At 39.5% G+C, this 12,391-nt stretch overlaps 2 protein-coding genes across 4 annotated transcripts in view; one reads left to right on the forward strand and one right to left on the reverse strand.

Moving 5' to 3' along the window:
• Nucleotides 1-5,142: 5,142 nt before the first annotated feature.
• Nucleotides 5,143-9,261, reverse strand: tmem30b (transmembrane protein 30B). Of its 2 annotated transcripts, none has more exons than XM_062522285.1 (8): nt 9,071-9,261; nt 8,410-8,602; nt 7,879-7,986; nt 7,692-7,799; nt 7,478-7,568; nt 7,204-7,347; nt 6,622-6,828; nt 5,143-5,907 (listed from the first exon to the last, which is right to left on the reverse strand). In XM_062522285.1, the coding sequence occupies exons 2-8, from the start codon at nt 8,593-8,595 to the stop codon at nt 5,726-5,728; spliced, it is 1,026 nt and encodes a 341-aa protein (XP_062378269.1). In that variant the 5' UTR covers nt 8,596-8,602; nt 9,071-9,261; the 3' UTR covers nt 5,143-5,725. The 2 variants fall into 2 exon arrangements, with proteins under 2 accessions (XP_062378269.1, XP_062378270.1); XM_062522286.1 differs by having other exon boundaries at nt 8,410-8,596; nt 9,071-9,244.
• Nucleotides 9,262-9,659: 398 nt separating this feature from the next.
• Nucleotides 9,660-12,391, forward strand: part of kdm1a (lysine (K)-specific demethylase 1a) — a 38,805-nt gene continuing 36,073 nt past the window's right edge. Inside the window, exons 1-3 of one of the 2 annotated variants that reach the window (XM_062522283.1) lie at nt 9,660-9,718; nt 10,545-10,581; nt 11,202-11,486. In XM_062522283.1, coding sequence (XP_062378267.1) covers nt 10,552-10,581; nt 11,202-11,486 — 315 coding nt within the window. In that variant the 5' untranslated portion in view covers nt 9,660-9,718; nt 10,545-10,551. The remainder of the gene's footprint in view (nt 9,719-10,544; nt 10,582-11,201; nt 11,487-12,391) is intronic. The other variant, XM_062522284.1, reaches the window with a different exon arrangement.

Below are 12,391 nucleotides of genomic sequence, written 5' to 3' on the forward strand. Positions count from 1 at the left end.
CCTCTATGGAAGTTGAGAACATAGGGTTAACATAGGGGTGCCAATACGTATGACCCCAGTCTTTTAAGGAGGAACATTTATTTATTCATTTATTTATGATACATTATTCATTCACAAAGAAAATGGTGTCCTTAAAGGTTGGATATATCCTCATTATATTACTTAAGGCATTAAGATTAATTTCCAAAAGATGATTTTATATCCCTCTTTTTAGTCACCTTTAGCATGGGGTGTCAACACTTTCAGCCATGACTGTATATGCCACTCATTTCAATTAAGTAATCATGGCAAGAAGTATGTTCACAATAAGAAATGGCTGACCACACATTACATTTCCCAGAAGGCCACTGTCCATAGTATTCTTAACAGATTATCACATATTAATCTTGACTGAAATTGAATCTTAAATGCAATAAGTAGCCTATTAAACTATATTTACGGCTATACTAATAGCTATCATGTTATTGTGTTATTTACATTGATAGCCTACCACACACCATCAAGCAGATGACTATCCACAACAGACTTGGCCTGTGGGCTGATGTTCAAATCTTAGATTATGTTTAATACTTCTGATAGAAGTAACTATAATCTGAAGATACTGTAAATCATGATGGCCAGTACTGCCATGGTGATAAATATTATGTTTCACAATTACCATCATTCTGCAGTAATCCTATTCCATTTCATAGAAATTCAAAACTATAAAAAAAAATCTTGAAATCCTTATCCTGTCCATAAGATGGGTAATATAGTTACTCAATGTAAACATGCATAATGTGTCTGTATCTCCCCAAGAGACAATACAGACGGACATGAGGCTCAATCACACCATTGGGATACTCAACTTTGTGACACTTTCAAGTGACTATACAGTAGGTCAAAGTCAAATTGGGAAACGCAATCAACTTTGCATTAGGGCAAGAAAAAATGAACTTCAAAACGTTCTTTACATTTTGAGAATGCTTCTCCTTAATGGTATATCTGACCATATATTCTGAAAATCATCAACACAATATTTTGCCCATCACCTGGTAAACAGTTAAAAGCCACAATTAACAGCATAATCCATAGAAATAGCTCACACATTGAGTACATTGCATTTTGTCGTGTGTAGGCCTACATAGTTCTTGTCATGATGACTTACTTGAAATGAGTGGAAAGAAAATAATTCACTCAAATTGATATTAGGTGAATAAAATTAGTATAGTTTACTTGACTCCTTTAAGTTATCCCAACACAAAATGCAATACATACTGTACACTGTACAGTATACTAATAACTCAGTTGAATGACTTATTTACACTTAAATGAAATGAGTTGCCAAACTCAAATGTCAAGGCATCCGGTTTACTCAAATAATTTCAGATTAGTTAGCTTCCCAGGCTTTACAGTACTCAAATAATTTGAGTTAATTTAACTTCCTGGGTTTTACAGGGGAAAAACATACCTTTGCCATATACGACTATAACAAAGTTATTATGGCTAACTAGTTACTAACCCCTAACCCTAAAGAAGTGAGAGAGCAGTTATGTTTGGATTGAATGAATAACTATAGTAATATGTCCATTAAATATAATTTGTGTCACAACCTGGTATATTAATGAAGTTAAATAGCACACCACCATCTACAGTTCTACATTTTCACCGTAACATTTTAGTATTATAACTTGTGCAGCATTGCATGTCTCTCCCTACAAGCAAAATTACAGTAGGTAACATGGAAGAAAAAGGAAGCACTTTGGGGGAAAAATCTGCTTTTTCCATTTTTAAGAATATAGTGTTAAAATGGACAAAATAAAATGTTCTAAGCTGACAACCTGGCTAGAACTCATGTTGAGGGGTTAAATATTAATACCAGTTTTATCAGTTTTGGCCCCCTGACTATATGGATACTGACGCAATGATGAGAGCCAACCTTCTATCCGTTCCAGAATGTTTGTTGTGATCGTCATGTCCATGCTGTCCATAGATGCTATCTTGATGTTGAGGATATTGATACAAGGTGTGTGTTCTTATCTCTGTGGCGACTGCTATTCTGATGAAATAAACAACTTAAAGTAGAAGTAGCAGTGCTTACCCGCCACAGTGGCGGGTGTGTTGACATATTTTACTACACGCATTTGGCGGGTGGCTAATTTCCATCCCTGGTGTGTTTATTTTAATAACATTTAAAACATAAAAATCTGCCCTCCTATATGCAAATTGAACAGGCTATACAGGGGCTCACATATGCCCCCTGTGTTTTAAGGAACATTTATTTATTTACGATAGGCCTATATTATTCATTCACATAGAAAATATATGTGGATTTTTGTTTTTAAATTGATATCGATTTCCCAAAGATGATTTTTTCCATTCCTCTTTTAAGTCAACTTTAGCATGGGTGTATTCACTTATGCTGAGCACTGTAGTTCAAGTTCAAGTTTATTTTCATATAAAAAGAATTTATAAGTAATGAAATGCCTTGTGCTCAAGGGTCCATTCAACTACAGAAAAATAAATAAATAAATAGATACTATACAAAAAGAAGGGTTTGGGAGCACCAAGGGACACCCAGAAGCAACAGGGGCAAGGAAAAACTCCCTTGTTCAGGAAGAAACCTTGGGCAGATCCACGGCTCAAGGGGCCAATCCAATTGCCTGGGGTCGTGCTAGGTGCTAGAGGGAGCATGTAGGTGTGTGTGTGTGTGTGTGTGTGTGTGTATAAGGGCAAGGGAATCCTAAAGGCAGGCATGTGTGTGATGTCTTGGGTGGAGTGGTGGTGGGTAAAAAAAAAGGGGTGGAGGGTAGGCTAATAGTGGTGTACTGTATGTAGGGGTTGGAGGGTTAAGAGGCAGTGTATGTGTGTAGGAGAAGTGTGAATTTGTGTGTGGGTCATTCCGTGTCAAATCAGATAAGGTTGTTGCTGCACCGTCTCAGATTTTGTTCAAACTTTGTGTATATCATCAATGGGTCCTAAAACCAAAACGGTGCAAATCATCTGTCTTCATATCTTTTTTAGACCTTGAAATTCTTTCATTTTTACAGCTTGAAAAACACATGCATGTCTGGGCATTAATATCTTGACAAATATGTTCCCTAGCCTCCCCAAATGTTCTAGGGTGGAAGATCAACTCATAATAAGCATGTGTAAACAATTTAAAGTCTGTACTAAATGTCTCTTGACTCTTGAAAGGGCCCTAGATTTTGAAAAAACATGCATTAAGTGTGATATTTAGGGTATTAAAAAAACTGTTTATCTTTTTCACTTGGTATCAGTCACTATTTCCTCTTCAAATACGGCACGTACGACTATGACTAAATTAAAAATAGGTGACAAAATTAACACTAACCTGCACATCATGCTGCGGTGCCTGAGTGGCATTCTGAACAGTGTAAGACGTATGAAGATATTCAAATGGCCTTTGAGAACTTCACAGCCACCAACTAATGAAAGGCCTATTTTAGATTAATGGTGAAAACAATTTCAAGTACATAATTCGGTGTATTTGGCATCCTTTTCAATTTCAAGGTATTAGGAATTTCTGCTTCTTTTTGAATACGAGAAGTAAAACATAGCCTTTCCATTCCATTCAAATAGCTACCAGAGTTAATGCCTTGTAAAAGTAGCAAAATGCTACTGTTTCGCCAGAGGGGGGTGCCAAACTTCACTTTTTTAAATTGTATATGTTTATTCTGGTGTTGCCAAAACACCTGTAACTACATGCATTTATTCTGTTAACAGGGCTTGGTACAATATTAGAACTTTACACACTACATGTCAATATACTTTTCTATTTCCACATAGATTTTCATGATCCTACTACCTACCCCACATAGCTTTTCAGCTGCATGAAACATGCCTTGTTTTATCCTTATTGTCAAATTCATTTGTTTTGGAGACTTCACATTTTGGGACAACATTAACAAAGGATTATATTTCTATAGAAAAGACTCATTGATGGCAGGTGTGTCCCAATAAAAAAGTTTTGAGACCCTCAATATCACTTTTCTTTGCATGTTTTTTCAAAAACTAGGGACTTCTATACAATCAATTAGACTGTGATACAAACTTTTAATCATTGAATGTTACTGAGAACATGCTTGTCTTCCATTCTGAAAAGTTTGGTCAGGCTGGGTATAATACTTTTTAAGATATGAATGTCCAAACGTGGCCTCCAAGATAAGGCCTTTCAGACAAGGTAAAAAACGAAGGCCAAAAAGCTTGTGTAAACAACAGAATTGAACAAAAATATTTTACAGGTTTTAGTTATGGAACCTAAACATTGTGTAGACAATCTTTGAAGAAAATCGGAGTGAAAATCGTGTGTGTGTGGGGGGGGGGGAGCAGTGTGTTGTATATGTGGCTTAAAGATGCTGGCAAGGGGCAGTGTGTGTGTGTGTGTGTTGGGGAGAGCAGTGTGCTGTGTGTGAGGGGCAGTGGCATACTGATGATTCAGAGGTGGGGGGCAGTGTGCTGTATGTATGTGGTTTAATAAGATACTGGTAAGGGGCAGAGTGTTTGTGTGTGTTGAGGGGGTGACCAGTGTGCTGAGTATGTGGGGGAGACTGTAGGTTACGGTGGGGTAGGGCAGTCGTGTGTGTGTGTGTGTGTGTGTGTGTGTGTGTGTGTGTGTGTGTGTGTGTGTGTGTGTGTGTGTGTGTGTGTGTGTGTGTGTGTGTGTGTGTGTGTGTGTGAGGAGGAGGAAATAACACACACACACACACACACAAACCCCTACTGTGGCAGCACTGCGGTGACTACATACGCACACATGCAGACACATAGACACAGAGACAGACAGACACACACACACACACCCACACACATAGACACAGACACAGACACAGACACAGACACAGACACACACACACACACACACACTGACCCCTACTGTAGCACACACATCAGATATGTGCATTTGACAAACGCATCACGTGTTAGTGCTTTGCTAGATTCCGAAATGGGTCGCGGATCGCAGGTGCTCGCTTGCAGCTATATGTTATGAACTGTTCCTCCATAACGTTCTAACTGGTTACCATTTAGAAGAGAGACTTGGGAAAACTGGAACGGGAACGCAAACATTTGTTTTGGCTCAAAACGAACCAAAATGAAAACCATTCTGTTTTCAGTACCTGATACAAACAAATCAATAAGAAATATTACAAATGTAACATTTTATTCATAGTGTTTCAAATGAGAACATACACCCAAAACATTAAAATCCTTTTTCTGTCCTGATACCCTGAGAAATAACCATATCTACAATAAATGATACATTTACAAAGTCACATTAGATTTACATGTTTTCACTCCTGAGACAAAAAAAGATTTAACAGTTCATGATGTTTTCACTCCTGAGACAAAAAAGATTAACAGTTGATTAACATGAGACTGTGATGGCATTCACTGATCAGTGCAAACAGGGATGTTCAAGCCTGTGACATTAAAATACCCACAGCTTTGATATTTCTGATGTGGATTACATTTCAAGTACTGCTGGAATAAAAGTAGTAGGCTATGTTTTCACCATAATTAATTTGTAGATTCTGTAAACATCTGATAATTCACCAAATGCTAACGCAAGAAGTCAAACTTTCCCAGAGGTTAAAACCGACTCATACAAATCTAACCCACATCTATCTCGCATCATTTCCCACTAGCTGGGATCCCAGAGGCCAGGTCACTGAACAGGAGAATGTGTACTGATGGGACTTTTTTCACACAGAAAGGTTGGGGCTGATTAGGAGTCCTCATCATCAAATCTGAACTTGGCATAGACAATGAGCATGACCAGTGACATGACAATGCAGAGAGAACCAATCACCAGGTAGGCAATGCCCAAGAACTGGTTCTTGCCACCCATCCAGGAAACGTTGCTGAAGAACACCTTCTTACGACCACCAAAGTCATTGACAGGGTAATCTGTGAAGAAGTAAAGTTAAGGACCAACATGAATGTCTAATTCATAGAAAACTAAATTATTCGAGTTTCCATATTGTGTCCGATATAATATCAGATACAATTCTATTCCTTCAGTTTTATTCTAGTCTTTCACTGTTTTTTTAGATGTATTTGTTAATTGTGTTTGTTGTCTGTCTTGTTAGTGTCACAGGTCTTTTGCCTTGTGTATCATTTGTTATTTTGTAAATGTGTTTGTTAACGTCACGGGCAGGCTGGCAGCTATGCCGCTCCGTCCAGCAAATTTTCTTGTGTTTCAAATTCTTGTGTGTGGAGTGCTTTGGGTTGCACTCTGTGCATGCTAAATGTGCTATACAAATAAACTGACTTGACCTTTTAACTACCTGTGGCTATGAGTGTTCTTTCTTATTGTCCATTTGCTGTTCAATCATATAAATCTGCCACATCATGTTTGCATAAGCAGACGAGGTGAAGTTGTGTCATCTGACATTCAATCCCTCTGCATTTAAAACAAAGTAGTCACACCCTACTGGGCAAACCAGTTTGTCTGGTTGACACTAGGAAAGAGGGACCCACATGGAAGCCCACAAGGAGTGAAAACATGAAACTGATTTAACAGTCTGGATTTATACTGCATATAATGACAAAAGCCCATGTACCATAATTTTACCATTGCTATATCTAGCACTTTTTCCTACCAAACGATATGAAGGATACTGTAGTTGATCTCCAGTGAGTAGTTCCCAGAAGGCAGTCCATCAGCATATTCCCCCTCAGTTATTCTACGGTACAGCTTTCTAAAATCAGGCAAGGCTGCTCTCCTCATCCATACCAGGAAGTCCTGGTTCAAGAAGCCATTGTTGGATGGGTCGGAGGTGTCCAGCTCATAGACTGGTCTGGGCCAGTTCAGCGGCTTCACGGTACCTACAGTACAGACAGTGTAATGAAATGGCTGGGTTATTTGTTTACTCAAATTGCTTTTACATAACCATTTGGATATACAAAGACAAGGCATTATAATAATTGACAATGATACTAAGTGATGCAACAAATGTATGCATCACATTAACAGCTCCTCTTTGGGTGTTGGGGGAAGCCATAGCCAGGATAAATAAACATTTACCATTACTCACTCCTACAAACACACACACACACACACACACACAGATGCTTTTCAAAACAGAGTTAAGTACCCCTGTTGTACTTTGATATCGACGAGTCTACTTGTCTATGTCACATACAGCAGTACTGACAGATAGGCTATGAAATTTTAGAGCTTCCCTATAAAGAGTAAATTACCATTGAAAGCCTTTGCCAAAGAACCATCCACTAAGGACGGGTTTTTGTATTTGATGTTGTGATCAGTCCACCATGCGATGCCTTTCCCATCAAACGGAACCTGTTTTTTCTTCCCTCCCACCAATTGGTAGAGGATGAATGTGTCTATAAAAGGGCCAGAGTTAACATTAATTAAATTTCACAGGGCGTAGAGAGTTCTTTTATTTATTTTTTTAAAGAAAAGTTGGTAACACCATGGAAACAACAAGTTGTTTTTTAAACTCTTAAGTTATACCATTGAAAATGCTGTTGGCTACCGATCCACATGGGACAATTGGCCTGTCTCTGGAGTCATACTCATAGGGGGAACAAGCTTCATCAGGGCTCTTGGTGTCCGTGGCGTGGGAATGAAGAGATCAATTAGATTACACCTTGAACAGTAACCTCTCAACTAAATGGTCCAAATGAAAAGAAGTTCTAAAAAAGAAAAATCTACAACCAGAACCTACAGTGAAATAAGATGTATCTCCAAAAAGTTGGTTGTCATCTCTGGAGACTCCATATTTACGATGGTTTTGGAAGAAATTCGATAAACCATAATAGAAGAACACAGGCCCCTACAGTCGGTAAATAGAGCTCAGTTAAGTTAGCACAAAAATAAGCAGAATTGAAACCCTTTTACATATAAAACCTTACCTCAAACTGCTTCGAGAGTGTAAAATTAAGAGCACATATGCAATTTTTTACACCCAGACACTGGGAGCAGTTGTTTTCTGAGCTTTGGTCAACACCCGTGTAGTCCCTCTGTGCAGTAAACAAATCAGACACAATAAAATGTAAGCTGCAGCCATGAAGTAGCCTACACACAGCCAGTCTGTTTCATGGGACCATCACATGATGTCTACTTTCAAAAATAGACATGCAAACCATGATGAGATTCCTTAAGATATCAGTTGTCCTAACTCACTTGCAAGGCTGTCCATCAAAGCTAGCATCAGTGGCATGATTAGGCTACAACACTACTAAACACTTCCACTAGACTTAATGCAGTTGGAGGTGCAAATGCCCATGTTACATAGGTTACAACATCTTTCTGAGTCAAAAAGGAGGTGAGTGGGAAGGAGGAAACAAATCGAGGGGAGAGGGATGACTGAGAGACTATAGCCTATAGAAATGGATGAAAAACAAAATAATAGGGGGAGAAATAGAGAGAATCAGACATCTTACCTCCAGTGTTTGGATGTTCTGTGATGTAACAAACAGAGCGACTCCAACACCAATGAAGGCCAGACCAATAACCACAAAGCCAGGGATGACGATGCCAGCTGACAGCATAGGCTGCCACGCCGGAAGTCTTTGCTGAGTAAAGGCTGTGTTGTCCGGCCTGTTCAGCGTCTCCCCTTCCTTCTTCATCCTGAGACTTCGACAAGTAAACAAGGTTACTGTCCATTACTTCTACAAATAGCCTATACGTTAGTAGCCCCCATTTGCATATTGTCATATTGCCATAAACATGATTGGCCTACTACAGCAACTGACTTTGTTGTCTAGTGAAACCACAGAAGAATTTTTTAGGGATATTATGAATGTCACAAACAAGACTCACAGCAAGACCAAGGAGCCAAAAAGATGCAGGAAGTGATGACTCTTTCTCATGACTCCACAGAAAACACCTTTTCTTTTTTTGTATTTCTTTTAAAATCTTTCTATCTTGTGCATTAGCTTATTCAGACAACACACTCTTGTTTAGAAATGTTTGTCTTCGAGCTCTTGATTGTTACACCAAACATTTCTTTCTAGCCTATGAATTTTGTTGTAGGCCTAGTTATAGTTAGCCTAGTGAGAGTTCAGAACATAAGTCACTATACTAATGATCGAATAAACTCACCTCTACGAGTATCTTTGTCTTCGTTTAACGATGTAGCTCGATTCAGAGCGAATGCCGATTTACAAAAAGGGTGCAGCTCTCTTCTTCTTCTTCTTCTTCTGTTTAGGGTGCAGCTCTCTCTCACCTTCCTGCCTGCCTTACCTGTGGAGTCTCTTGTTACTGATCTTCACTTCCTGATAGATCGTGTTCGTGTTGACGTCAAAAGTCACTGGATATTTTCTCTGGTGTTTTACAGTGAGCCTACACACCTGACATATTTTGCTGCGCTGAGAAGACAGGACTGTTTGGTTAAAATTATTTATTTATTTAATAAAATACCGAACACAGTCGTTCATTCATTTGCACGGTTTTGTGAAATCTCTTTGTAGTTAGGTTATTGCATAGGGTATCTCTATGTGATCATCACAACACACATGACTGACTTAACATAAAACGTGTGGATCATTACAATAAGCTGTTATAATGTTATCAAACTCATCCTTACACAATTTGGGCAATGTGTTGACGGACGACAATGTGAGCCAATAGAGTTCTTTCCTGAATTTACAACCGCCTGTCTCCCAAAGAATAGTCACATTTCATTGGTTAATGCATCCTTGTAGAACCAGTGGTTGTTCCTTTGTGCTGATCGGTGCGGACCACCAAGAGGTAAACACATTAGCGTTATTTTGAACAAAATACGGTGGACTATCAAAGTCAGTTTGTATAAAAACGCTGTGTGTGTTTGTACGCGATGCCTATATTCCATTGTGTGTTGGAGAATATGTTATTCGAATAGCCGTTTGGTAACTAACGCTAACAGTTAGCCAATCCACAACAAAGCATGCCGGGGACCTTTGCGCATCTCCAACATTAGCTGCTAGCTTTAGCTATCCACCGTCCACAAAACAACATTGGTATGCTAAGGGTAGCTAACGTTATGTTTCCTCGGCACGCATTGTGGTCCAACACTTCTGACCGCATACCAAGTGTTTTTTAGTATGTGCTATTCAAATTATAGTAGGGTCTCATTCAGTTTTGTTCTCAGCGTATGAGTTAGAGTCAGCTTAGTACCCTAAGTATAGCCTAGTTTGTACGAAACAACAGCAAGGTGTTCAGCTAGCTAGCATTAGCCTGCTAATTGAGTCAGACATGTTGTCTTATGAAAGCGATGAATCCCAGCCTTGTTCTATAGGATGGATTGTGAAGGTTTCCGTTGCCAATTTACGCAGCACTCGATATCAATTGACTGCCCGATAGTAAATGAAGAGTAGAGACTAGTAAATGGGCAGTGATTCATAAAATGTATTCAATGTAGCGACCCAACTTGGCGTACCCTGGCGTGCAACTCCGGTGTCTGACTTTACGTTGACTGTCGTTAAGACATCTAAAGTGAACTTCCCGTACGTGCTGGCTAACTTACCTGCTGTCACCCCTCACCGGGTCTGTGTTCTGTTCTCATTACCATGTTTGTGATTCTGTCTTTATTTCTTAGTGATTGAATGGATATTACCAGGTGCACGGACAAATGGGTAAAGCATGACATGGCTATTGTTCTGTGCAGTAAACTGTTGTCATCAGTTTGTCATCATTGCACATCTTCCAACGCATCCGCATATCCTTGAAAGTTTGCGGGCTAGCAAGTTTTGCTAGCTGACGGAATTTGGCCTGTTATGCTACCATGGACTATTTGCTATAGGCCTCATTTTGTATCTGGCGACGCACTTAAACTCCAGTATCACATCATCTAATGACCGCTTACAGGCTTACGTTTCAAAACTTGCTATACTCGTAGAGCACAGCCAGTTATAGTTGTCCAAAGCGCTGGTTTTCTCACATACATTCATCCTGATTACATTTGTTTAAAATAAAGTTAGAAATTAATATAACCGATACGGAAAACACCGTGTTCATACTCATTGCCATTTTGATGAAAAATAAAGACTGGCGGACTAATATCAAAGAAGTCCAGTCATTATTAAACTAAGGTGTAAGTAATACATAATGTAACTCCGCTATAATAAAACTCATAGGTCACCATGGAAGTGAAGTACCTCTCTTCACTGAAGAATCATTTACCAGTTTGAGCACTATATAGGCCTAGGGTCACAAAGCAGATATTTATGATTTGTTTTAAAATGATTTCTCTCAGGAGAGGCCTGCATCGTCCTCCATGATGCTGTCCAGTAAGAAGTCTGACCCGGGCTCGTCTGCGTCTGCCTCCAACATGGCGGCTGGAGGCGAGGGGGTCTCAGAGACACCAGGAGGCCCTCAGACAGGGGCTGTAGCCTCTGCCACACCGGGCCTCTCGGATGTGAAGAAGAAGGAGCGGGCTTCCCCCAGTGGTGAGCCTGGTGGGCCCCCCATGCCTCATCCAGCCAGTGCAGGGGCCCAAGATCAGGAGAACAGGAGGACCAGCCGACGCAAGAAAGCGAAAGTAGCCATCTTATATCTCCTGCTTGCACTTACACAAAGGGAGAATCTTCCTGTCTCTTTTTCCTAGACATGGACTTCCAGCATAGAAAAAAAAGATCAAATCACTGCTTGTCATAGAAGATGTTGGAGACATCAAAACATTTCTCTCTCTTGCATGCTCACACATATAGAGAGATGATGGTAGAATCTTTCTGTGCTCACAGACACTGACATCTAAAATAGAGGTAAAACCCCATCATTGACCGTTTCCATATGCACCATATTATGATTAAGGTCCATATTCTGGTTGTGGCAACTTTCAGAATGAAATGTTTCCATTTGCATCAGAAATAGCCATATTCTGAATAAAGTAGCAACGTGCAGTAGAAGTATCTGCGTCATGACATCTCAATGGTCTCTTTCCCTGAATTTCATTCATGATCGCAAAATAGGTGAATTTGGGCTGATTAGAGCTGCGATTGTTTTGCATTTTAGCCTTGAAATAGGCCGCCTTGAGGGGTTTTCACTGATTCTTCATCTGTCTACAGTGAACACAAAACCTGCTTCTTTGATTAGCCGATAGCCAGGGTTCCCATGGGTAATGGAATTTGGAAAGTATATTCTAGACATTGAAAGTCAAGGAATTATATATTTTTTGGTGGCAAATTAATAGCCTGTAAAATCCTAATGAATTCACAAAGTGGTCTTTCGGTTTCAAATCTCGTTATGTTGCTGATTGGGCAGGTAGTCTGCTGACTAGGGGAAATGCTAGTGAACCATCATGTTCCATCATGTTCCAGACTAGTATCTCCTTGAAAAAAGATCTAATTGGTGTGGCCAAGCTAGCGAAGTCATGGAATATCAGGGATTTTTGTAACAGTTTAAAATTTACTTAAAATACATAGAAAATGTATTTAAAAAATACAT

Source organism: Sardina pilchardus, chromosome 20 (assembly GCF_963854185.1).
Source record: "Sardina pilchardus chromosome 20, fSarPil1.1, whole genome shotgun sequence".
Classification (NCBI taxonomy): Eukaryota; Metazoa; Chordata; class Actinopteri; order Clupeiformes; family Clupeidae; genus Sardina; species Sardina pilchardus.